Source organism: Psittacula echo (genome assembly GCF_963264785.1).
Source record: "Psittacula echo genome assembly, chromosome: 4".
NCBI lineage: Eukaryota > Metazoa > Chordata > Aves > Psittaciformes > Psittacidae > Psittacula > Psittacula echo.
The window spans coordinates 13,575,073-13,597,417 of record NC_137738.1 but is presented as its reverse complement, the minus strand read 5'-3'; the positions used below and the strand labels follow the sequence as shown (position 1 = coordinate 13,597,417).

Genomic DNA, 22,345 nt, shown 5'->3' with positions numbered 1-22,345 from the left:
CCCACCTCCAAATTCATAACTTTTTTTCAAGACAGAGATACAGGATATCCCTGTACTGTGTCTACAGTGGATGCTTTCTAAGCTTTAGCAGAAGTGAAGCATATATCAATACTACCCTTTATTTCTGAGGGGCTGTATTCTCACAATCTAATTTTCAAGGAACACAACTTCACTAGGAAGATTATGATGAGAAAAAAAAATAATAATAATAAAAGAAGTACACTCCCTTCAGATTTCACTCAAGAGCAGCAACTTTGAAAAAAATACCTTTTAATCTGGAATATGCCTTTTCCTTCCACAAGCAATTTGGTTATGCTGACTGGTAGATTGACACCTACCAACTTTAGACATACATCTAAGAATACAAAAACAAAAGCCATAAAAACAGATCATAAAGGTTCTTTTAACCTCTGAAGGGTATTTCGCAGAGTAATATATACCTCTTTCAATAACTCAAACTAAACACCAAGGAAACTTCCTCTACTAATAATAAAGTCATTGAAAAGTCTGTGTATGTAATTTTACTCTGTATTACAAAATAATTTAAATATTTAACCCAAAATTTTGGGCCATAGCAAATTTTCACATTTAGGCACCAGGTAATAAAAAGACAATCTTACTGATACCTTTTAGTACAGCCCACACACACAAGTCTGCGAGACTCAGGGAGTTTCCGACCAAGTATGTTCTTAGAGACAGAGAGTGGTTGAGCTCTTGGACTGCTGAAAGAAACTGTTTGGCAGCAGCTAACTTCGTAGCACTGAACTCCAGCCAATGGTCAATCTAGTTTTAAGGGACAAAAGGTAGTCAAAGTTACTAATGGGATGAGAAAGCTTGTTAAAGAAGTGTAGTAATAAACAATCCATTTATCAGCTGAACAGAAAATATTAACTGGAATATAAGCATTAAGTATATTGGACAATAAATCATAATATATACTTAAAGAACATTTAAAATAAAATATACTGAAACATTCATCCAGTACTATACTAACAGATTAATTTTATTCCTTGCGGTTGTATTCAAACTGCAGAAAATACTGACTTTATTAAAGCTATTCCCATTGGTAAAAATAATCAGCAGTTCTAACATACTTACTTATCACACACAGTATATAATAGTCATCATTATCCTTCAAATATTTAGTTACCGCATTTGTGACCTACTTGAACTTCCTGGTACTACTACAGAATAAGTATGCCATTTTCCCCTCAGTGCCTATCTTCCCTGCCTCATCTCCTTTAAGATTTGAAGAAATCAAATCCCTTCCTCATCTCATTTCCCTCCCCCCTCTCCCACAAAACTGTCCTCTCCCATAAAAAAGAAAAGAAAAACATTTCGGCACATAAAAAAAACCCCACACTAATCAGGCCCTTGGTTAATAATGTAGCCCTGTCTATAAACTGAATCCCTCAATCCTGTAAGAGACCAAGTTTCTCTTCCAGTCCTCTGTCCTTATTTCATGTGCAAGTGTTCTGTAAACTGCATCAGGAATCCTTCCAATATTTGAGCTGACGTGGCAGGCACAGATGTAATTACACCACCACAGAATTCAGTTCAGTCATTTGCAGTTATGTTCTATAACATTCGTACTACAAGTGCAGTTGTCACTGTACTTCTCAAAGCACAACATTATTTTTGAAAGATGCAGAAGTGAAAAGTAGTATTTTATTAGAAATATCAATCTTGAAAGAGTGTTTGCAGAGGTCTCAGCTTAACTTAAAAACAAGGGCTTTGGTCAAAGAGTTTAAATAGCCTCAAGATAGCCTACAACTTTTTAAATGCCTTACGAGCAATATACTAAGACAATAGACTAAGACAACACTTCTCTTGAAACCAGCTATAAGGGTTTAAGAGTGATTACTACTAGCTTCAAGTAGTTGTAGAAAAGAGCAGAATCAAGTCCTTCAGTCCCTCTCCAAATTTCACACGAAATAAACTTTAATTTATGTGTTAGCTTCAGCAACCAACTCAAAATTTAGCACATGATTATTCTGAGCTGGCAGAGGAATTCCCTCTCATTTCATATAATACCCATAGTTCCTAATAACTTCTTGTAATCTGTGTTAGCAAGGAATATAGAAAAGATCCCTCTCTAGCACAAAAATTGTGGTGCTTTCATGGCACCAGGAGGGAAGCACTACGGAATACAGGACTTTACACAAGAGAACACTCCATCTATGTGGCAATGTCCTGACACATTTCACTGAATGAAATTGGGGACCGGGTTTTGTCCACAGCAAAAACTAATTCAGCATTTCAATATCATGTATTGTTCCTTGGTGTTACATTGAAGTGTTACAAGGTAGCAACTGATATGATGATGATGATGAGAGCTGAGGAAAGGGAAGACAGATCATTGTAAATGTTTCCATTCCAACCTGAATTGTTATTAAACTGTCAGGTTCAGAGTTGTGGTTGTAGGGGGAGGATAAGTGCAACCCTTTCAAAGCTCAGATTTACAACTCTTCTTTACAAGAAGCAGCAAGCTTAAGAAAACAAAACACCCTCAGCGTCACACATAGTTGGAACCTCAGTCTAACGATAAAATGCAGAACAATACACACAAGTTTCACAACAAAAACAAAACAAAGAAACCAAAAACTTCGCTCACAGACCAAAAGAGGGGATAAAAAGGAAAAAAAAAAAAAAAAAAAAAAAGGCACGATTTCTTCTCACCTCAGTGTGTTCCAACAAATTTGAGCCATACAACCCAGAAGAACCAGCAACTCTAGCCAGGTAACGAGCTATTGAATTCACATCAGTAAATGAAACCTGCCTAAAAAAAGAAAAGAGGCAAGATAAAGGTATGTTAAATTACTACCTCCAGTTCAAGTTTAATTGTACATAGTTGAAACGTGTAAAGCAAAGTAAAATAGTTTCTGGGTGAACCAACAGGTACCAGGTCACCAGAAAAAAAAAAAAAAAAAAAAAAGGTATCTAGCAAAGAATGTACCAGTCCTTGCTTTTTTACCACCAGATGGAACAATAACCTTCTAAACATAAAGCAGTTTTTTAGATAAACAGAAATTAAAGAAATAAAACTCTGATTATTCTTTCAAAGAATAAAACACTCTCTCCACATCTGACAGAATGCGTAAGTACAACCTGAGCTACACATTTTCCAGAACATAAGGAGCTAGATCAACATTTGTTTTCTTTTCATACAAGAAGGATGACTTTGAAAAGTTCCTAGAGAAGCTATAGATGAATCAAGAGGTTTACACCAAGGGTTTAAGGACTATTGTCAGAGCAAAAACCCCTATTCATTTGTTACTCACTTCACTCAATTCACACTTCACAGAGACCATCCTCTGTTGAAGAAACTTGGTTGTCTGTATTTCTGGTTTTTACTCAGTCTTCTCTAGATAAAAGACTAATTTGAATTTGGTTTTCCTTCTCAATAGATCTGGAAGCAGAAGGACCTCCAAAGAGTACACTATTTTCTCTGTTCTAATCTCCCTTTTCTACCTCACGTACAGCATTACAAAGACTGCATACTGATAGAAATCTAGCTTCAAATTAATTTAAGATAAATGGGAACATTTTCATTAAGATTTACCAAAGCAAAAGCTTCAAAAATAACCTTTAAAATAAAATTCATAATCTCAAATTAGTGCTCAACTTTCCAGAGAACTAGCTGACAGCTAAGTTTTAGCTAGTTAGTGAAAAGTTTGTCACCAGATTTTAACTGCACTTCAAAATATAACCTAGAAGAATAGCAAATGAAATGTTCTCTCTTGTTCAAGTCATTAGAACTAATGTTTTCCTGGGGAAAAAAAAAGTAAAATCAAAGTCTAAAACATCCCAAATGAATTTCAAGTCATGCCAAAATAAGACAGCTTCAGCAGAATTGATGCCATGAAATCCATTTACCAAAAGCATTAGCTGAGATAAGAGTTCAGCTGATGCTTCTCAAGTTACAGATACACTTTAAACAGATTTTAAAATAGAGAATCAATTTTTTTAATGATAGTGCAACCGAGCAAGAGAGAATTAATACAATATTAAGGTTTGGAATAACTTCTTCAACATAATTCAACGCCAGGGATAAGAGGACACTAACACAAAAAATTCCATCCGATGGAACCATGATTCTAGATATTAACCACACGTTATCGAAGTGCAGAGGAGGAGCTTTTGCTTTACATTTCTGACAATTTCCATTACAGCTAAAATGCCTGTTTCTGCAATATGAAATTATTTAATAACATTTCAAAGCCAAGTTCATGAATTTGTATTATTCCAAGGTCATCCCCATATGTCACAAGAGTGTACATGTGCATGTATTATCTTCGAGTATATTTATACACACACTGCCTAAAATGTGAAAGGAAAATGAAACCAAAACTAAGACTGTTTCAGGGTAAAATCTCATGCAACTAAAAAAGATTCGATTAATTCTCATTATGTAAGTTGTGTCCCACATATGCATAGCACACCCTGAAATTATTAATGCTGTAGCAGCTGAGTCCCAATATAATCTGCCACATTTCTCCTGCTTCAATCCAAAAAATTGCAAATTCAACGACAGCACTAGACATAAAATCAGCTACTGCAGTAAGAATTAACTCATATTTGAGTTCAAGTCTAACATTTTAAACAAACTCATATCTGAGTTCAAGTCTAACGTCCAGATATCGTGTTTAAGAAAGCAGTATCTGCACCAGTAAAACAATCATTATGACTGAAGACTGTGAATCATCTTCTACTTTGCTTTTTTGCAGAAATATAGACACAGTGACAAGCTCTTTCCTCTAAGGTTAGAAGACAGTGAATAAAGCTCAGTGTTAATTCATGAGGATCAGGTCAAGAGCTCTGCAACACAACATAAAAATACCATGTTGCACTTGTAACCATTCTACAGACATTCAGGAATACCAATTTATGATGCATCTACTGAAATAGGTCATAAAATGCAAGTTTGTTTTTTGAAAGAACAGACTCCTGACAAGCATGAGTAAAAGCTTACACTTATGATCACTAATTCCAAACTCATCATAGCTTCAACAAACTTTAAGTTAGGAATGCAATGTTTATGGATCATAATATGTACTTTACTGGAGATACTAGACATCAAAGAGTTCTACTGATAGGTCAGTGGTACTTAAGATACATCTCCTCCTGCTATCCAGGTATTTTACCTCATGGAAGGTAAGATGACAATACAGCTGCCCAAAATTAACAGCAGTAGTCCTGCATTTCTGATCTATGTATGATCTTACTCAGATCCTAAAACCAACCTTTGTGCCCAACTTGAAAATATTTATTCCAATGGCAGAGTATTTTTAGGAGACAATGGATTTCCAAAACATTTACCAAAATTCTTTCTACAGGATGCAGATGGATGGCATGGCATAGTGAATTAGCATTTTTCTGAGGTAACACCATGCCTTCACTTAAATGCAGCAGTGAGCCCAAAATAGTGCCATATAAACCTTTGACATGCATTGCAGCACATATACAAAAGGTCCAAGGAATCTTGTATATACCAGTCTTGCCTAATATAAAATGGCTTTGCTTTTGATAATCCATGGCATCTCAAAAAGCCAAATACCTAAACAATAAAGTGACTGGCACAGCGTAAAGGATTAGATGTAAGTGCATGCAAATAAAAATATCAAAGCTTTTTCCACAAAGATCAAGTTTGGAATATATTGTAAATGTTTTGCCTGTGCTACAAAGAGACATCAGTGATGCAGTGATGAATAGAACTGTATTCTTCTCTTCCTCTTACCTGTAAAGGTTACAGTCAATGTTACACCATGTGATTTCTAAAACTGCTGACCCAAAGCTGGAAGGAGAGATGCAAAGTCACTTACTCAGACACACAGAGGATGGTTTCTTTGCCTTCTTCCACTGCAATTTTAACATCATTCTTCACATGCTCCACTGTCAGCAGAGCTCCTTTAAAAATAAGACAAGAGAAAAACATACTGAATTTTCTTCCAGAAAAGATATCTTTCATCATAGCAACAAAACAATTACATTTCTTATTAAATAGGACCAGGTGACCCAACTGGCTCCTTCAAGTAAGATTGTCCAGGAAAGAAATTAATGTTCATTCTCATATGCAAGAGGCTTCTTATTCTTGGCAATCCTTACAGCTTCAAATTGATAATGTCCAGCATTCAGTAACCTGCAGTGAGTTCAGCAAGTGTTAGCAGCAATACATTTTGCTTCCTAAGGGTATTGTAAAAATCAGTGCTGTTCCCCACTATAGGTGGGGAGTGTAATCAAATTGGTTTAAATTATTGAACAGCATAGTAATGTACTCCATCCTAGCCCTGACATATGCATCAAAGGAGATCAATTACTGAAGATGCCAGTACTTTCTGAACAAGGACAAGACTATTTTTAACCTGATTTAATGTTTACGAAAAGATTAGCCATTCAAAATGAAGAAACTCTATCCACGTAAAAGTGCAGGAAGCTTATACAGGGTTTTCAGAATAAGTAGTTCAGCAGGGAAAGTAAAAGGTGGTCTGTAGGAAATAAAAGACTTTTTTGAAGTTTTTAGGCTACATTGTCAACTGGATAGCTCTGCTAATATTCAAAGTGCCTTGATGCAAACCTGCTCTGATCTCGATGATCTATAGCATGACACAATTGCTCAAAGCACTGAGCTAACTTGGCTGTATTTCTAGATTGGCTCTGGTCCAGATTCAGCCTACTGAGCATAAGTAAAGGAGCTTGTGTTCTTTTGTTTTGCTCAGAAGCACACACAAAGACAGCAAGTTTTTGCATAGGCAAGTATTACTTAAATTAACTTAGCCAAAGGACTATACTGTAGGTCTTGAAAGGCATCTAACCTGTTACAGTGCTCATAGTGTGCCGTGCACTTTATCTCCCCTAGAACAACATCAAGACTACCCAAGGCAGATGATGTAAGCTATTAATACACTGGCCTAAATACAAAGCACTGGAGCTAGGAATTCCCTAGCTCTCACCTCTGCTCAGCTGCAAACCCTTCTTGTAGCCTTAAGTTTTTATCAACAGTAAGTCAAGGTTCTTCACCTCATCAGTTACCTATAGAAGTCAGGATGACATCCCTTGCACAATATGTTCGTAAGATGTGCAAGTATTTTAATAACACACATGGAAATGCTTTGAAGATTAAAAGCATTATGCATACCAAGCTATGTAATTAAAACTAACAGCACTAAAAGCTACTACACTTTTCCCAGTGCACAGCAGATGAATAGTACAAAGTAGGAATGAGTAGGATGAGTGTGCTTGTCTTCTCAATACAAATGTTTACTGAAGTGTTTCCCCTGTAATAGTTCTAAAATAATTATGTAATCTCCTGAATTACATCTCTAGTGCCACTCACCAGTTATCAAGAGATAAGAGTCCTCCAAAGCCCTCCTAAATCTGTGTTAATTAGCCCATATTGCATCATATCTTTTCTAACAAATTGGTATAAATAAGTATCAGGAGAAACATTATTTAAAACTTGTATATTATACCTTAATTCAATAGTTACACAAGTTGTATTCAACTCTGAAATGCATTTAGGAATAACAGCATGAAAAAGAAATCAATAAACTGAGATGAAAAATATGAAGAAAACATATTCTGAATAGTTAGTATGGAAAAGAGGTATGGAAGACACATAAAAGGCTGTGCAATGGAGGAGGTTCTCAGGTTTTTAAAGGCAAAATAACACCGAAGGGCAAGAAGCAAGTGAAAAAGCAAGATTTTGCAGTGAAGCTTCGAACTAGCTCCCCAGACGAGCCAAATTTTAGCAGCAGGTTAGAACTGACAAAGAAACATAGTTAGGCAGAGCTCACAAACAAGCAATGTGAATTCGGGCTGCCTTGAAACCGCATCCTCAGCGCGCTAACTCACCTGAGGGGCCCACCTATGACTCAGTTTCTTTAGCTTAAGTGCAAAGCAACCCGCCGGAGCAGACGTCGGAGGGCGGCAGGACCTGCCCTGCCCAGTGCCCGCATACCGCAGCCAGGCACGCGCTGCGGAGCACGACACGCGGCCGGCACCCCTTCAGCACCTCAAGCACCGGCGGAACCGACGGGGACGTGTCTGTCACACCACCGGCCTGCGCCCCCCCCCCCCCCCCCCCAGCAAGGCGCATTCGCCCCGAAACCCTAAGGCCCATCAGCCATCTCCTCCGCTGCCGGGGCCGCAGCAGGCACACGGCCCTGGGCTAGCCGGGCCGCAGAGGACAGGACGAACAAGGGCTCCCCTTCACACCTCACCCGTCCCCAAGCGCATGATGCAACACGGAAACCCCACGAAGGGACAGCATCTCGCCATACCACCACCCAGCACAGCGGGAGGAGCGGGGTGCGCCCCGCACTCACCGAGCGGAGGGCTGCTCGCGTTGACGGTGAGGCTCAGCGCCGCCATCCCGCCGACACGGCGCCGGAACCACGGGAGAGGCTGAGGCGGGACGCCCGACCACGCCAGCAAGGCAAGCGCCGGCTCAGCAGGCCCCGCCCGCCGCCGTGGGGCGGGGCCGCGCTGCGCCACTTCCGGTGGCGGGGTGTGAGGCGGGGGGATTTAGTCGGGGCCTCTGTAGCGGTAAGAGCGTCTCTGAAGCAGATGAGGAGGCTGGAGTTGAGTGGAAAGTCTGAGAGTTGTGTGCGAGACTGCCTTATCTCTCGCCTTGTTGTAAGCCTCTGTAGGGTTGGGTGCCGGCGATTCGCTCAGACAGAGGCTTCCCTAGAGCTTTGCAGGAGCTCACCGTAAACCTGAGGTAGATGTGTGACGGTGGCTGTAGGAAGAGCTTCTGTCGTTTTTCTGTCAGTAATGACACAAGTAAATCAAGCGGCGCACGTATACCGGCACATGTGGTGCGGTGGTTTAGCAGTCTGTTCAGTTAAGATTGTTACTTGTTACGCTCCTCGTAAACGTGGATTTTGAAGTGTGGCCCAAGCTAGCCTTGGAATGAATTGCTAAAAATGCTGTGTCAGCGTTTTTTCTCTTCACAGGAGGCAGACTCAAGTTCACATTGTTGCAAGGACAATGCAGTGGTTTTTTCCCCCCATGTCTAATTTATAGATGGTATTACAGCACCTCATGTGCTGCTAGAGACACTATCAAATGCTTGATTGGTGGACTGGTGCAGTTTTGTGCAGTGGGTGTAGTGGTATAGCCAGAGCATGACTGTGTCTTATGTGCTGGCTTTTATCCTAACTTCCCTCAACGCTTGCCTATGTTAGCAGTTTTACACTTTGTGTAAGTATGGAGAGCGGTTCCATACATAAGCATTTTTATACATCAGCTAGAAGCTGGTGTATGCTTTGTGTGTTTTACTCCCACTAAGGTAACTGTGAATAAGCAGAGCAATAAATCACAGAATTAGAAGCTTATACAGAGGAAATTTTCAAGCATACAGCAAGTTCCAGATGAAAATAAGGGTAAAGAAACAGATGAAATTGCTAACAGTGAGTTCTGTGATTTGTATTTTAATGTGCTATGGAAAGGTTTATTAAGCAGGCTTTGAGTTGTCTAAGTTTTTCTGTTTTGTGTTAATGTGTTTTACAAATTCACATGCAGATTTTTATATGAATACTAAAACATGCACATCCAAAAGTCCTGCAGAAGGTAGGGGTAAGAATTATGTATAACTGAGGCAGTGAAATGATGTTAATTTTGTATGTGGAATGATTAAACTTATAATGGGGCAAAATGTGAAGGCTCTAATTAAAGCAGGCTGAATTTCTGTTGCATGTTCTTACTAGTCATGAGCTTGAGAAAGGAGAGGAAAGGTGGAGCTGTAGACAAAAGGATTAGATGCATGCGTTGTTTCTCTATATATACACCTTTAATCCAGTGTCATGATAGCATTACGGACTGGCTGATGATGACAGAATGCAGTTAGTGGTAATCTTGCTAACTGATCTGTAAATGTTATGATAAGCTGACCTCACTAAGGAAAGAGCTTCCTTAGATCCTTTTCCATGTGTAAACATGGGGAGACAGAGAATGCTTTAGCAAGAGATGCTTGCTGGAAATAGAGCCAGGTTTAAGCCAGTGAAGTCACATTGGTGTTATCCTACTGTGAGGAAAGGATCTAATCTAAGGACTCTAAGTAAACTGGAGTTTACTAAAATACCGTGTGTGATGAAAGGAGAAAAAAACAACTTGTACGCACTGAGGGATTTGGGTCACAAAATGTGAAGAAAACAAAGTATGTAGGGGCTCCACTGGTTCAAAATACTCCAGAGTTCTAAATTCAGCTTGAAGAGACATCATCTGGTTTGGCCAAGGTTGCCACTGTTAGTTAGTCATATGTAATTTACTACTTATTCTCTTTTGTGTTCATGTAAACTGAACAGTTGAATCCTGCTTTCCTAACCCACATACCTATGGGAAAGCTGACTGAAACAGGATCTCCAACTTGTAAGTTCATTGTAGGTGATCTTGTCATCTGGTCTCTCTCCTTCCCTAATGTGCTGACATTCCATAGGAGGAAGAAGTGGTAGTGCCAGGTTCCTCAGCTCTTGGGCTGTTGGAAAGGCATCTGGACATAAAAAATTTCAAGTTCTGGCATTTAAGTTGTCCCTGTGTATGACAAAGTGACCTAGGATGCTCTCCAAGACTGAGGTGACACAGATCCCAAGAGAGGCATTTAAAATCATCAGAGAGGTGCTGGGAACTCCTCACCCCATTGCAGTTTCCTTGGGTTCTCCTCAACTGAGGTGTCCTGAACCCTGCTGTATTAATGCTTCACTGATCCCAAATGGATCCAGTGATCCAGGAACCTTTATTTGAGATGTTAAGAGGTTCAGCTGGACTGGTCCTGGCTTCTGCAAAATTGACACCCCAGCTCTCCACAAACAGCAGTCTCTGCCATCCCAAAACCAAATGCAGATCAGAAAATTCAAAGATTCACTTCTAAGAATCAAAACTGTGAACTTTATAATAAATGGGCTACTCCATCCAGGCAAATTCTTAGTCCATTTGTTCTTAACATAATAAACTCTTGTTGACTACATACAACAAAAAACATTGAACAACATCAGGAAAATGACTTAACATGATTTTGTGCCCTGACTATTAAGATGATTTTTGGACTCTACTGTTATGATCAGCAGTATGTTAAACACAGTAATGAAGAACAAATACTGCCAAAGGATATGGAAAACACCTATTCAAGAAATGACTGGTTTGATGTTTTCTGTTAAACACAGCAAAACAATCTTATCCAACATATACATATTGATTCTCTGTGCAATTTGAAATTATTGAACACCTTAATGTAAGAATGCAGTTCAAACTCTCTAAAAGAATATTTCAGGCTCAGTTACCATCTCGCTTTCTTCTCCAAGCTTATTTTCTCAGCCTGCGAGGCCAAGTGAAGATGCTTTACTGCTTCAAGGCACAAGCGATTGTTTAACAGTGTTAGGAATACGACTGGCATAATAGTCATAATTTCTCAAAGCAGCAAGGACCCCAGCAGAATTCATGTGTTTCACTTCCTTGTTATACTGAAATGAATTTCCATGGATATCAGTTATCTTGCCTGGAAAAAGAAAAAAGAAAAGAAAAAAAGTAATCTAGCAAACAAGAGTTGGAGAGAAAGAATCTACTTTATTAGTACAAGTGATACAACTAAAAAAACAGTCTTTGTTGTACACATGCCTGTGTTCAGATGTGAAATATCTTTGCTCCCAGTGTAAGTGCAACAGTTTTGTACTGACTGAAATCAAATAACTAATGGTTTTATTTTCTTTCAGTAACATTTACATTCCTTGTGTTTCAGGAAAAGACCATCTCTCTCTTATGGATTAACTAAAATGCTTCCTGAATAGTTTTTACATTTGTCATTGACAGGAAAGAAAGAATATCTTGAGTTCAAGTAAAAGCCAGGGTAAGCCTATACAACAAACTCTAACATAATACAGAAATACCTTAGCTGGTTTTAAACAAGTTTCTAGAAATCACTTAGTAAGACCAACACAGATCTTTATGCCAGCTAATTTAACCATGACATACCTAAATAACAAGCAGGCTAAATACAGCCCTGAGCTGCCCCAGATTAATTGGTGGTTTTGTGCCCCAGCTAACCTGTTTAAAGCTATCTCAATTATCAACATTAGAGACTGCAGGTAATGTCATTATAAAGCCAGTTATCATTGCTTGACAATTTAGGAGATTAAACCCCATATATCAGCATAAACAGCAGAAAAAGTATTTTATAATATATGATAATATATTAATTATAATAATTATATTAATATATAAATAAAAACATATAATTATATATTATATTAATATATTATATATAATATATTTTTTATATATTTACATATAATATATATTATAATATATATTTATATATTGATATATATTAATATATTTTATTATATTAATATATAATAATATACATGACATATAATATAATATTATAATATATAATAATATATTCATAATATATTAATGTACTATATAATATTATATATTAATATATTATAATTATATAATATATAAATATGAATATATAAGACTATAATAAAAATAATAATAAATATATAATTAATTATATTATGATATATGATAATATAATATATGATAATACTTATATTCAAGTTCTTGTCAGTGAGACTTTTCATAACTCCTCTAACCTCTTCCTCCCTAGAAAGGTAAAGTGGCTTATGTTGGCTGGAGACCACTAATTTTACTGAATTACACAGAATCATAGAATGGTTTGGGTTGGAAAGAACCTTAAGATCATCTAGTTCCAGCCCCCCTGCCATGGGCAGGGACACCTCACACCAGACCATGATGCCCAAGGCCCTGCCCAACCTGGCACTGCTGGGGATAGAGCATTTACTACTTCTCTGGGCAGCCTGATCCGGTGCCTCACCAACCTCACAGTAAAGAACTTCTTTCTTGCATCTAACCTAAATCTCCCCTGTTTAATTGTAAACCCATTACCCCTTGTCGTATCGCTACAGTCCCTGATGAATGACTCAAAGGAACAACTGTATTATTTAGCCTATTTTTGTTGTTTTAAAGAATTCTCTGTCCACATATTACATAATATGTTACTAATACTAAACTACTACATCCACTTAGGACAGTGTGATTTTACTGTGAAATAGTAGCCAACAGAAAAAAGCCATTTATTTTGGCCTATCCCTTTGGAGCTACCGTTGATTTCAGAGGGCTTTTTTTTTTTTCCCTACGAAAAGTGTAAGTAACTTTAAATTACATTTCACTTACCTTAGAATTTTGAATGATATTAACTTACCTCCCACAGCATGTAGAATAGCTTCTGGTGCACATGTATCCCATTTCTTGCACCCAGGACTGGCAAATACATAAGCAGATGCCTTGCCTTCTATAAGCTGAATGACCTGTTAGGAATAGAGAGTAGCAATCATTGCAAAGAATCTAGGCATTTAGAAATGGGTAAAACTAACACCAGCAAACAGGGATTAGATCAGTTTATTAATGTACTTACTCTCAGAAAAGGAACACCAGCCATTTCCTTTCCAATATTACAAGAAATTATATTAAGATTTAGAAAGCTATAGTGTATTACCATTCTGAGTGATCTATTTTGGATTGTTATGAATACAGTCTAGTAGATGAAAATCTGATCTTAGTTTCAGAAATAACAGTTCCCAACTTGTGCAAGTAAACACTAAATAAATAAAAGTGGAAATTATCTCCATGTTGTGTTGGTGCCAATTTGTGCCTTGCACAAGTTGGATCAAAAAGATTGGAGAGTCTGGTTTTGACAGCCATGACAAAAAAAAGCTTTAAAAACTGTAGCAAATGGGTATTCCCTGCATGCAGAGAAGTTCTGCAAACGAAGTATCACTAAGTGCTTTTATGTTTATCCTTTCATATAAGCTGCTAGATAGTTGGAACCGAAACTGTATTAACGTGAATGAGAGGAAATGTCTAATAGCTGTGATTAAATTGAATTCCCATTTAGTCTTCATTACAACTTTTTATTTTCTCCCCTAGAAACAAAATACAGGGCAAGATGGACCTGAGCTATGACCAGCACAGCCACTGTTACCAATATACCTATACCAAATTACCTCACAGCACATTGAATGCTAGGAAGAGAAGTTGTGCTGGGAAAGGAGGAGGAAATCTCCTGTACATTTATGCAAGTAAGTGATTTCTTTAAAAATTCTTTTTTTTCCAAAGGTACCACCTCCCAGTAATAAGAAAAGATTTACAGCTTTCATACCTTGTTTCCTGCTCCTCCAACTCTGATGACACTGTCTGGATTCAAAGCACTGATGCATTCATTTACCAGGGCACTGCTGTGAGAACGGGTAGTAACAATGATATGTTTCCCAGCAGGTGCTTCTGTGAGCTGAAATCCAAAGGCACCTATGCCTAGGACTCCCCAGATTGTCCGTCCCAGCACAGCGCCAGGTCCTGCCTACAAAAAAGGTACACAGGTCCAGGTGATGGTTAATCACAGTGATCAGCATTTAAAGCTCAAATGGAAGGAGTACTTAAGATGTCTTTGCATATCAGGGAGTATAATACTAATACTAGGTTATACGTTTAAACTACTCTAGAGCTGAGAGTGAGAAATTGCCTCTAAGGCAAAGACATTGTTTACCCTTTTCTTATCTGTGACATTGTGGTGCATTACATTCTGCCTCCAATGACTGATGTTAATTTTTGTATATTTTTGTACTTCAGGCACAATCTGTAACTGAAAATATAGTGTCATTTTAAATGTTTTGTCATACATATCACACAGAATATATAGAATCAGCTGATGATATGCATTACATCAACTCAAGAGCTTTTTCTTTAAATTCTAGTGAGTTTAATCAATCAGGCTGTGCCATGTGCTTTTTTCCCCATCACACATAATACTGATATAATCTCAAAACATGTTTAAATGCTTGTAGGTTGGCCATCATGGACTGATTCCTGAAACCTAGCGTGATATACTCTAACCCAGCTGTCAGTGACAGGTACACTTGGTTTACTACAGGGCTGTAGATTTATGGCAGTTACCACATATCACAAATGCACCTAACTGCATGGATTTACTAGAGTTTATAGCAAAGACTGCAAAACTACTGATCTGTACTTATTTTACAGCATGTACTCTGTATTTACTCTAGCAATATGTACAGCATATATCCAATATATAGTATATTACACAAGCCTCAGGATTCAGCATGGCTGTTAGTAGATCCCTGAGATTCGGTTCCCAGAAACCAACATTCAAAATTTTATATATTTAATAAAAAACCCCACCACCTTATAATCCAGCATTAGGTACACTATGTGCTGCTTTTCAGTTGAAAGTGTGCTAATTAGAAAAGGCTTAGAAGAGACAGTCAGAAATCATCTAATGCTTTTAAACAAATCAATGCATTTAATACCTCATAGTTGTAATATGGCTGGTTAATAACTCCTGCTATTGCTTTGCCTCCATAAGCAATTCCAATAAGAACTGTTACGTGGTCAAGGAGACCTATACAGAAATCACATGAATGTAGTTACGCTTCAAAAAGAAAGTATATATATATTTAAAAAGAGCCCCTTCAATAGATGTCCACATTGATATGCAGAGTGGTATCTTAAAAATGCAAATACTAATCAGGATTTGCAGGTGTAATAGGTTGGTTGATATAATTTTTTTTAGTCATTTACCCTTGAGGTTTCCAAAAAAAAAAAAATGCCCCAGATAGAATTCTTTTAATAGAACTATGTTATAATTAACACAAAATGAGAAAGAAATTTAAAGATACAGCTAAATGGAAGTATATGATAACATTCTTCTTTGATTGTGGTGTGGTTTCTTTAATGGTATTAAAAACTAACAATTTGTTGACAATAGTACATTTCTTTTCCTGAAAAGGGGGAAAAAAAGTCTGCCTAAAAGATTTCACATTAATCAACTAAAAGATGCAGTAAGAAGTTTCAGCATATTGTTTCTGGAGGTTTTCTTTTGTTTTCTTCATTTTAGGGTCTATTTCTAAGGACACAAATTAGGCTTTGCTGAAAACAGTTTCAGAAGAATTATGATTTGAAGGAGATGTTTTGTTTTGAAAGGGCTACAAATACAGTTCTGGTATTTGAGTTGTTTGAAGAGGAGGATGTAAATATAATTGAGCGCATTCCTGTGTGATTTAGCCCCTCAGTTGAAAGTATATATGAAATTGTAAGTTTGACTTAAAGCTTAAGGAAATCTGCCAGCAATCAAAGGCAGCCCTTTGCTCCCCAAAATGGTAAAAAAAGGTGTGCATTCGGTACTCCGTCAGGAATATTCAATACTGAATGGAATGATGAAAAAATCCATAGAACTCAAAGTAAAGAAACAACACCAGCCTTATGAAACAGTATTGTGTGTAACTGCTACCATATAACTATCTACATGTGCATGCTACTTTATTACATTCCTTTTCTGGTTTAAATCAACAGAATTAAAGGAAAGGCCAACCTTCAGTGTACTCCTTGGTTCCGTCCAAGGGATCAACCCATATTACAAGCTTTAAAAATACAAAAATAAGGACATTAACAAATACAAATGATGGAAGTTATCATGCAAAGTATGTATTTTACTTTAGTGCTTTCATTTCCTTACAGGAGTAAATACAGAAAAAGTTCTTTACACAAAAAGGCTTAAAAGCTAATTAGAACTTCTCAGCAAATATCTTTATAGAGGTATGAAGGCTTAAACTTGACATGGTAATGACATTATTATGTCTGCAGTAGATAAATTAATTTGAATCACAAGTTGCAGGAAGCAAACCTCCATTTCCCACTATTGCACCTCAGGAATATGCAGCATTTCTGGCTCTGGAGGTGTGATTCTTATAATGACATTTCAGTTTTCCAACCAAAAAGAAAAGCTTGCAACACTGGAATAACCTTTTTTTTCTTAATACGTTCTTAGCTAAAATCAGTAAGTAATATATCATAGTGTGAAATATGAAGACATGTATAGCGTTACCACATTACCTCTTCCTCTTTAATTCCTGCGTACTGAGCAGGACAAGTTTTCTTCAGGATTTCTTCACAGTGACCATCTTCAATTAGTTCCTCAGTTACCTCATCGCTGGGCAGTTCCTAACAAAAGTATTCTTAGAATGATTGGAAAAAGATGTTAAGCTCACCTCAGTTTGCCTTAGAACTGTGGATTTACTTGTGTCTTGCTTGACAAAACTAATGCAATGGAAAGGTGAAATGGAATGCTAGTATTTTTAATAGGTTATTTCTTAACACCTGCCAAACAGATTCCACTGCAAGTTACTAAACTGTTAGTATGAAATAAACTAGGTACTTACTTCTTCTCCTATGATTGTCACCTTGGGAAACTTCTGTGCCAGCGAAGCACAAATGCTCATTTGTACCAGTCGGTCAGCTTTGGTCTGCAAGTCATTGGCTCCAGTCTGTAAAAGGATGGATGGGAATTTGTATGTTTCAAAGCAACAATAGAAAAAGCAGCAGCACAATGGCCCATATGTCATGTTGAATATCTACCTTATAATGAAAAAGAAGTCTAATTAGATAAATCATCAACCTAGTAAATGACCCTGAGAGAGGCAGGCTAAAAACTGAAACAGACAGTTTCCCTGTACACCCCAAAGCTAAAACAGACTGCTGTGATATCAGAACAATATTTACATGCTGTATTCTTCTCACGCAGTGGTACAGTTGTACTGATATGTATTTGTGCAAATACTGCACTATGTACAGAGTAAATTAATATAGGTATGATCACAGATAAGAGGGAAAAGCAAAACCGACATGCTATCCAAAGCTTGTGTTTTGTTAAGAAAATCAGGACAAAACTGAGGTGTTTCTTTTAAGTGTCTGAACATTCTTTAGAAATACCTGTCAAAAGATACTTCTCCAGTGCTCTTTTAATCCTTTAATAAGGAATATGTCTTGTATCAGAGAGGCAAGGACTGTATTTCCTTCATTGTCTGCTTATCTTCAAAAATACCACTTTGACCTGAATCTAAATTAGCATTAGTAAGAGAAATTATATTAGAACAAAGTAAAAGTTATACCTTCTCCACTATGCCCAGATCTCCTCCAGCCATTACATTTCTAACAATTGTTGCAGCTTTTTCTGCAGCAGAATATGCAGAGGCGACCACGCGCATGAGCAGAGCTGGAGAAGCCATGCTGAAAGCTGAAAGGAAATAAAAAGCAAACTTAGAGTCGTAGAATAGTTTGGGTTGGAAAGGACCTTAAGATCATCCAGTTCCAACCCCTGGCCATGGGCAGGTATGCCTCTCACTAGACCATGTCACCCAAGGCTTTGTTCAACCTGACCTTGAACACTGCCAAGGATGGAGCATTTACCACTTCCTGTATGTTTCTCTCTTTGAGAGAAGACAAGAAAGAAAATATTTTAGTTAATATTCCAACAGATAGAGTTAGAGCTGAGTAGGAGGGGGTATGTGGGTTACTTCCAGTGAGCAGTAATGAAGTGAACTTTGACTTTTTGAAAAATACATTAAATATGTATAAAGCTACTTCAGACAAGTTTTCAAATACCTGTGCTCTGTCTGATAGAGAATCTAGTTCTCCTCACTAAAATAAAATCTGACATTAAACAAGAAAAGCAACAGAAATTCATAAATGTTAGAAAAAGTGTAGTATACTACTAGTCCGTTGGTTGAAATGTAAACCAGGTTTTTGTAGATGGCCTAATTGTGGGCACAAATTAGGCTAATGATACACAGATATCGCAAACTTGTATGTGGAAGTCTGTTCATCTAAAGTTTACCATCCTTTCAGTATTTAACTTCTCTTGTTTTTTCTAAAGAAAACAATTGCATCTTCTTCTGTTCTGGTTCCTCAACATGAAAAGGACATGGAACTGTTAGAACAAGTCCAGAGGAAGGCCACGAGGATGATCAGGGGCTGGAGCACCTCCCATATGAAGACAGGCTGAGAAAGTTGGGGCTGTTCAGCCTGGAGAAGAGAAGGCTGTGTGGAGACCTCATAGCAGCCTTCCAGTATCTAAAGGGGGCCTATAAGGATTCTGGGGAGGGACTCTTCATTAGGGACTGCAGTGATAGGACAAGGGGTAATGGGTTCAAACTTAAACAGGGGAAGTTTAGATTGGATATAAGGAGGAAGTTCTTTACTGTAAGGGTGGTGAGGCATTGGAATGGGTTCCCAGGGAAGTTGTGAATGTTCCATTCCTGGTGGTGTTCAAGTCCAGGTTGGACAGAGCCTTGGGTGACATGGTTTAGTGTGAGGTGTCCCTGCCTATGGCAGGGGGGTTGGAACTAGATGATCTTAAGGTACTTTCCAACCCTAACTATTCTATGATTCTTCCTCAACACTGCATGTCCTGTAATTCTTCCTACTGTAATCCTCTGCATCTGTTCCCCAGCCCACATCAGAGCAATTCACTGTGCCTTCAGTTCCCAACTAGAACAACTATCACTTGCGAAAGGCTGACAATCATCCATTCCTCCCAGCTTTTCTCTATATCAGAAAAAAGAAGTATGGATTACCAGGCTGTAGTCTTTCAAATTCAGAGCTAATTGCTTTTTATGTTTTCCTGTCAGTTCTTTCTGTGTAGATTATATGCTTTTTGGGTTGGGCTTACACATGCAATATACTTCCAATTTAATTCTTGAGCACAGAGCTAGAAAAATACAGAGGGATTCATTAATCACCACATAGAAGACTGTATTAGGCTTTCCTCACATTCTATATTTGCAACAATTGCAGAAAGTATTGCATAAGTTGCACTAGTAGGTTATTAGACAATATCCTTTCTTGCTTGAGAAATCTCAAGTATAGTGTACTCAGTAAAGTATAATGTAACGAGGTTATAAGACTAGCTACTGTAGATGATAGTGATAGGACCTCAAGTTCATGTCTTTACAGTTTACAGCAAACGGCCATGTTAGAGGTAACAAAATACCTAATTTAGCTGGTTTACGAACTTTTTCAGCACTTCACAAACACTGTATGGGTATCTCTAAAGCCGGAAGATCTTTGAAGCTAAAAGTCGTTGTATAAGTACATTCAAAAAGCACAGCTGCTACTGGCTTTTATGACCTACTGCTCACGGATGGGAGCAAAGTGCTCTGGAATCCTGCAGAGTAGCCAGGATCCGTACCCAAAGCACTCTTGGTCTATCTTCAACTGGTAACAATGGTTACAGAGGAGATTTCTGAAATGCTACCTGTGTCAAAAAGCAACTCTCAAACAACTGAAAGTTGTAGAGCAAATATGTGTCATAACACACAGGGAGACAGATACTATTTTAAGTATATACTATCACGCAAAACAAGTTAAAGGGAAGGAAAGTTGAATGTAGTTCATTCCATACTGAAAATATCTGGAATATTAAAACTTCTGAGAGAGAGAGTAAAAATTAGCATATTAGATGGGAAGTTTGGGTTAAAGAATTGAGCTCAGAAGAGGATAATTAAGATTCTGATACTCAGCTTCTCATTCTTCATTTGACGTTTTATTATGCGTTTGATCCTGCATTGTAAAATAAGGTTTAAACTTTATTATTTTAAAGGCTTGATTTATTTAGTGTTTTCATAATTTAAAAAAACCCTCAGAAAACAGTACAGAAATACTGTCTTACATCTTGGGTTGAGCTTCAAGAATATTTCTTGGGCACATTTTTCTTGGACATTCTTAAGGCAGACAAATGTACTTTCTGTAGTGAACCTATACCTGAAATCTTCAAGCAAACCTTAACATTGAAATATTCTTATGAAAACCAAGATTTATTATGAGAAACTAAAATGTGAGGTTCAGCACCCTTTCCTCCCCAATACATAGTAACTAACTAATGAAGTGTGAAGTATGTTATTGCTGCAAAGGACAACTAAAATTTTTACAGGGCTGTACCTCCTATGTGGCACATTTTCGGGCGTCTTGGACCTTCTTGGTTAGGTAAGTGTGTGCACTAGTTGCCCATAAGTTTCTCATCTCTAACTTTTTTATCTCAAATTAAGTAGCCTATTTATAAGTTTATGGCTCTTTCTGATGAGGGCAATGTCTAATGTTTACTTCCACAAGCTGGTGAAGGGCCTGGAGCACAAGTCTGATGAGGAATGGCTGAGGGAAGTGGGGAGGTTTAGCCTGGAGAAGGCTCAGTGGGGACCTTATCGCTCTTTACAACTGCCTGAAAGGAGGATGGAGCTAGGAGGTGACTGCTCTCTTCTCCCAAGTAACATGTGACAGGGCTCAAGCTGTGTCAGGGGAGGTTTAGACTGGGTAATAGGAAAAATTTCTTCCCCAAAAAGGTGCTCAGGCATTGGAACAGGCTGCCGAAGGCAGTGGTGGAATCACCATCCCTGGAAGCACTCAAAAATAGTGTAGATGAGGCCCTTAGTGACATGGTTTAGTGGTGGCCTTGTCAGTGCTGGGGTAATGGTTGGACTTGATGAGCTTAAAGGTCTTATACCTGATTCTATGATTCTATGAATACATCCAAGAATATATGGCTTGCTGTGGACAAACAAGTTTGACTCTTACAAAGCTGTACAGTTTACAAAGATTGCACAGCAGCTATCCTTCAAATCAAATTTGTGTATTATTTCAAAAACAAAACAATGTTCTGCAAACAGCTATAGCTTCCTCTAACGAAAGGAGAAGGTGGACGTCTCAGAGCACTGGACAGCATGCAGAGCTTGCTTTTGTGTGAGTGTGCTGAGCCTGAACTTCTTTCCCTAAACTCTTCAAAGCCCAGGTGATGAGAGCTCTCTATTTCTTTACTTTGGCTCAAGTTTAGTAGAAGATAAACTTTTCATTTTGTGTAATGTGAGGAAATGATATTTACCCAGAAGCAGGCTAGGGCTCGGAGTGGGAATGCCACTTCTAGGGGGAAAGGGCTGTGCTACCTCATTTCACTCAAGTGCTTTGAGGCTTTTTGAGTTTGTATTGAAAATAATCATTGTTTTTTTTAAAGCCTCTTCCTGATTCTCTTGTGATTAGGGCTCCCGGCGGTAACCCGCGGCAGGGCAGTGCACACCAGTCATGCTACCGAGCCGCGCTCTCAATGCATTTAGCCGAGCGCACTGCACAGCGCTGCACAAGCGGCAGCCGCAGCAAACTCACCGTCCCGGCCGTGCTGCCCTCGGTCTCGGCAGCGTCCCCGGCACCCCTTCGCTCACCAGCAGCGTGCGGCAGCCCAGAGCCCGCCGGGAGCCCTTCTTATGAGTCCTTTGCCCCGAGGAAACAGTAATCCAGGCCGCGCCGCCGCAGCAGCTGGGACCTCTCACAGGCTTCACCGCTCCTCCCTCCTCACAGGCGCCGCCCGCTTCAGGCAGAGCTCGCCCCGATCGCGTCAGGGAGGCGTCTTTACAAAAGAAGCCCGAAGCACCCCAGCTCCTCCCGGCTCCGCGAAGGGCTGACGCGTTGTCCCGTGCCGCCGCCCGCCCTC

The 22,345-nt window shown here is 38.5% G+C and overlaps 2 protein-coding genes across 6 annotated transcripts in view; both read right to left on the bottom strand.

Annotated features, from left to right (window-relative positions):
• The window catches only part of EPRS1 (glutamyl-prolyl-tRNA synthetase 1), a 40,270-nt gene extending 31,887 nt beyond the window's left edge, over window positions 1-8,383 (bottom strand). For all 3 annotated transcript variants that reach the window (XM_080615088.1, XM_080615089.1, XM_080615090.1), the window contains exons 1-4: window positions 8,325-8,383; window positions 5,823-5,907; window positions 2,680-2,779; window positions 627-783 (exon numbers count right to left, since the gene is read on the bottom strand). In XM_080615088.1, coding sequence (XP_080471214.1) covers window positions 627-783; window positions 2,680-2,779; window positions 5,823-5,907; window positions 8,325-8,370 — 388 coding nt within the window. In that variant the 5' untranslated portion in view covers window positions 8,371-8,383. The remainder of the gene's footprint in view (window positions 1-626; window positions 784-2,679; window positions 2,780-5,822; window positions 5,908-8,324) is intronic.
• Window positions 8,384-10,785: 2,402 nt separating this feature from the next.
• On the bottom strand, window positions 10,786-22,161 carry BPNT1 (3'(2'), 5'-bisphosphate nucleotidase 1). 3 transcript variants are annotated; one of them, XM_080615100.1, is made up of 9 exons: window positions 22,021-22,161; window positions 17,982-18,106; window positions 17,253-17,357; window positions 16,927-17,034; window positions 16,406-16,454; window positions 15,345-15,436; window positions 14,180-14,377; window positions 13,223-13,328; window positions 10,786-11,491 (listed from the first exon to the last, which is right to left on the bottom strand). In XM_080615100.1, the coding sequence occupies exons 2-9, from the start codon at window positions 18,096-18,098 to the stop codon at window positions 11,343-11,345; spliced, it is 924 nt and encodes a 307-aa protein (XP_080471226.1). In that variant the 5' UTR covers window positions 18,099-18,106; window positions 22,021-22,161; the 3' UTR covers window positions 10,786-11,342. The 3 variants fall into 3 exon arrangements, with proteins under 3 accessions (XP_080471226.1, XP_080471228.1, XP_080471227.1); XM_080615102.1 differs by lacking the exon at window positions 17,982-18,106 and having other exon boundaries at window positions 22,021-22,114; XM_080615101.1 differs by lacking the exons at window positions 15,345-15,436; window positions 16,406-16,454.
• Window positions 22,162-22,345: the final 184 nt, after the last annotated feature.

Bases quoted from the DNA above. Each gene is read 5' to 3' on its own strand.
- BPNT1 (XM_080615100.1), bottom strand. From the start codon at position 18,098: ATGGCTTCTCCAGCTCTGCTCATGCGCGTGGTCGCCTCTGCATATTCT. The intron at 17,035-17,252 runs GTAAGTACCTAG...TACTTTTGTTAG, and splicing joins TGACAATCATAGGAGAAGAA to GAACTGCCCAGCGATGAGGT. The intron at 11,492-13,222 runs GTAAGTTAATAT...TTCTTTTTCCAG, and splicing joins TATTCTACATGCTGTGGGAG to GCAAGATAACTGATATCCAT.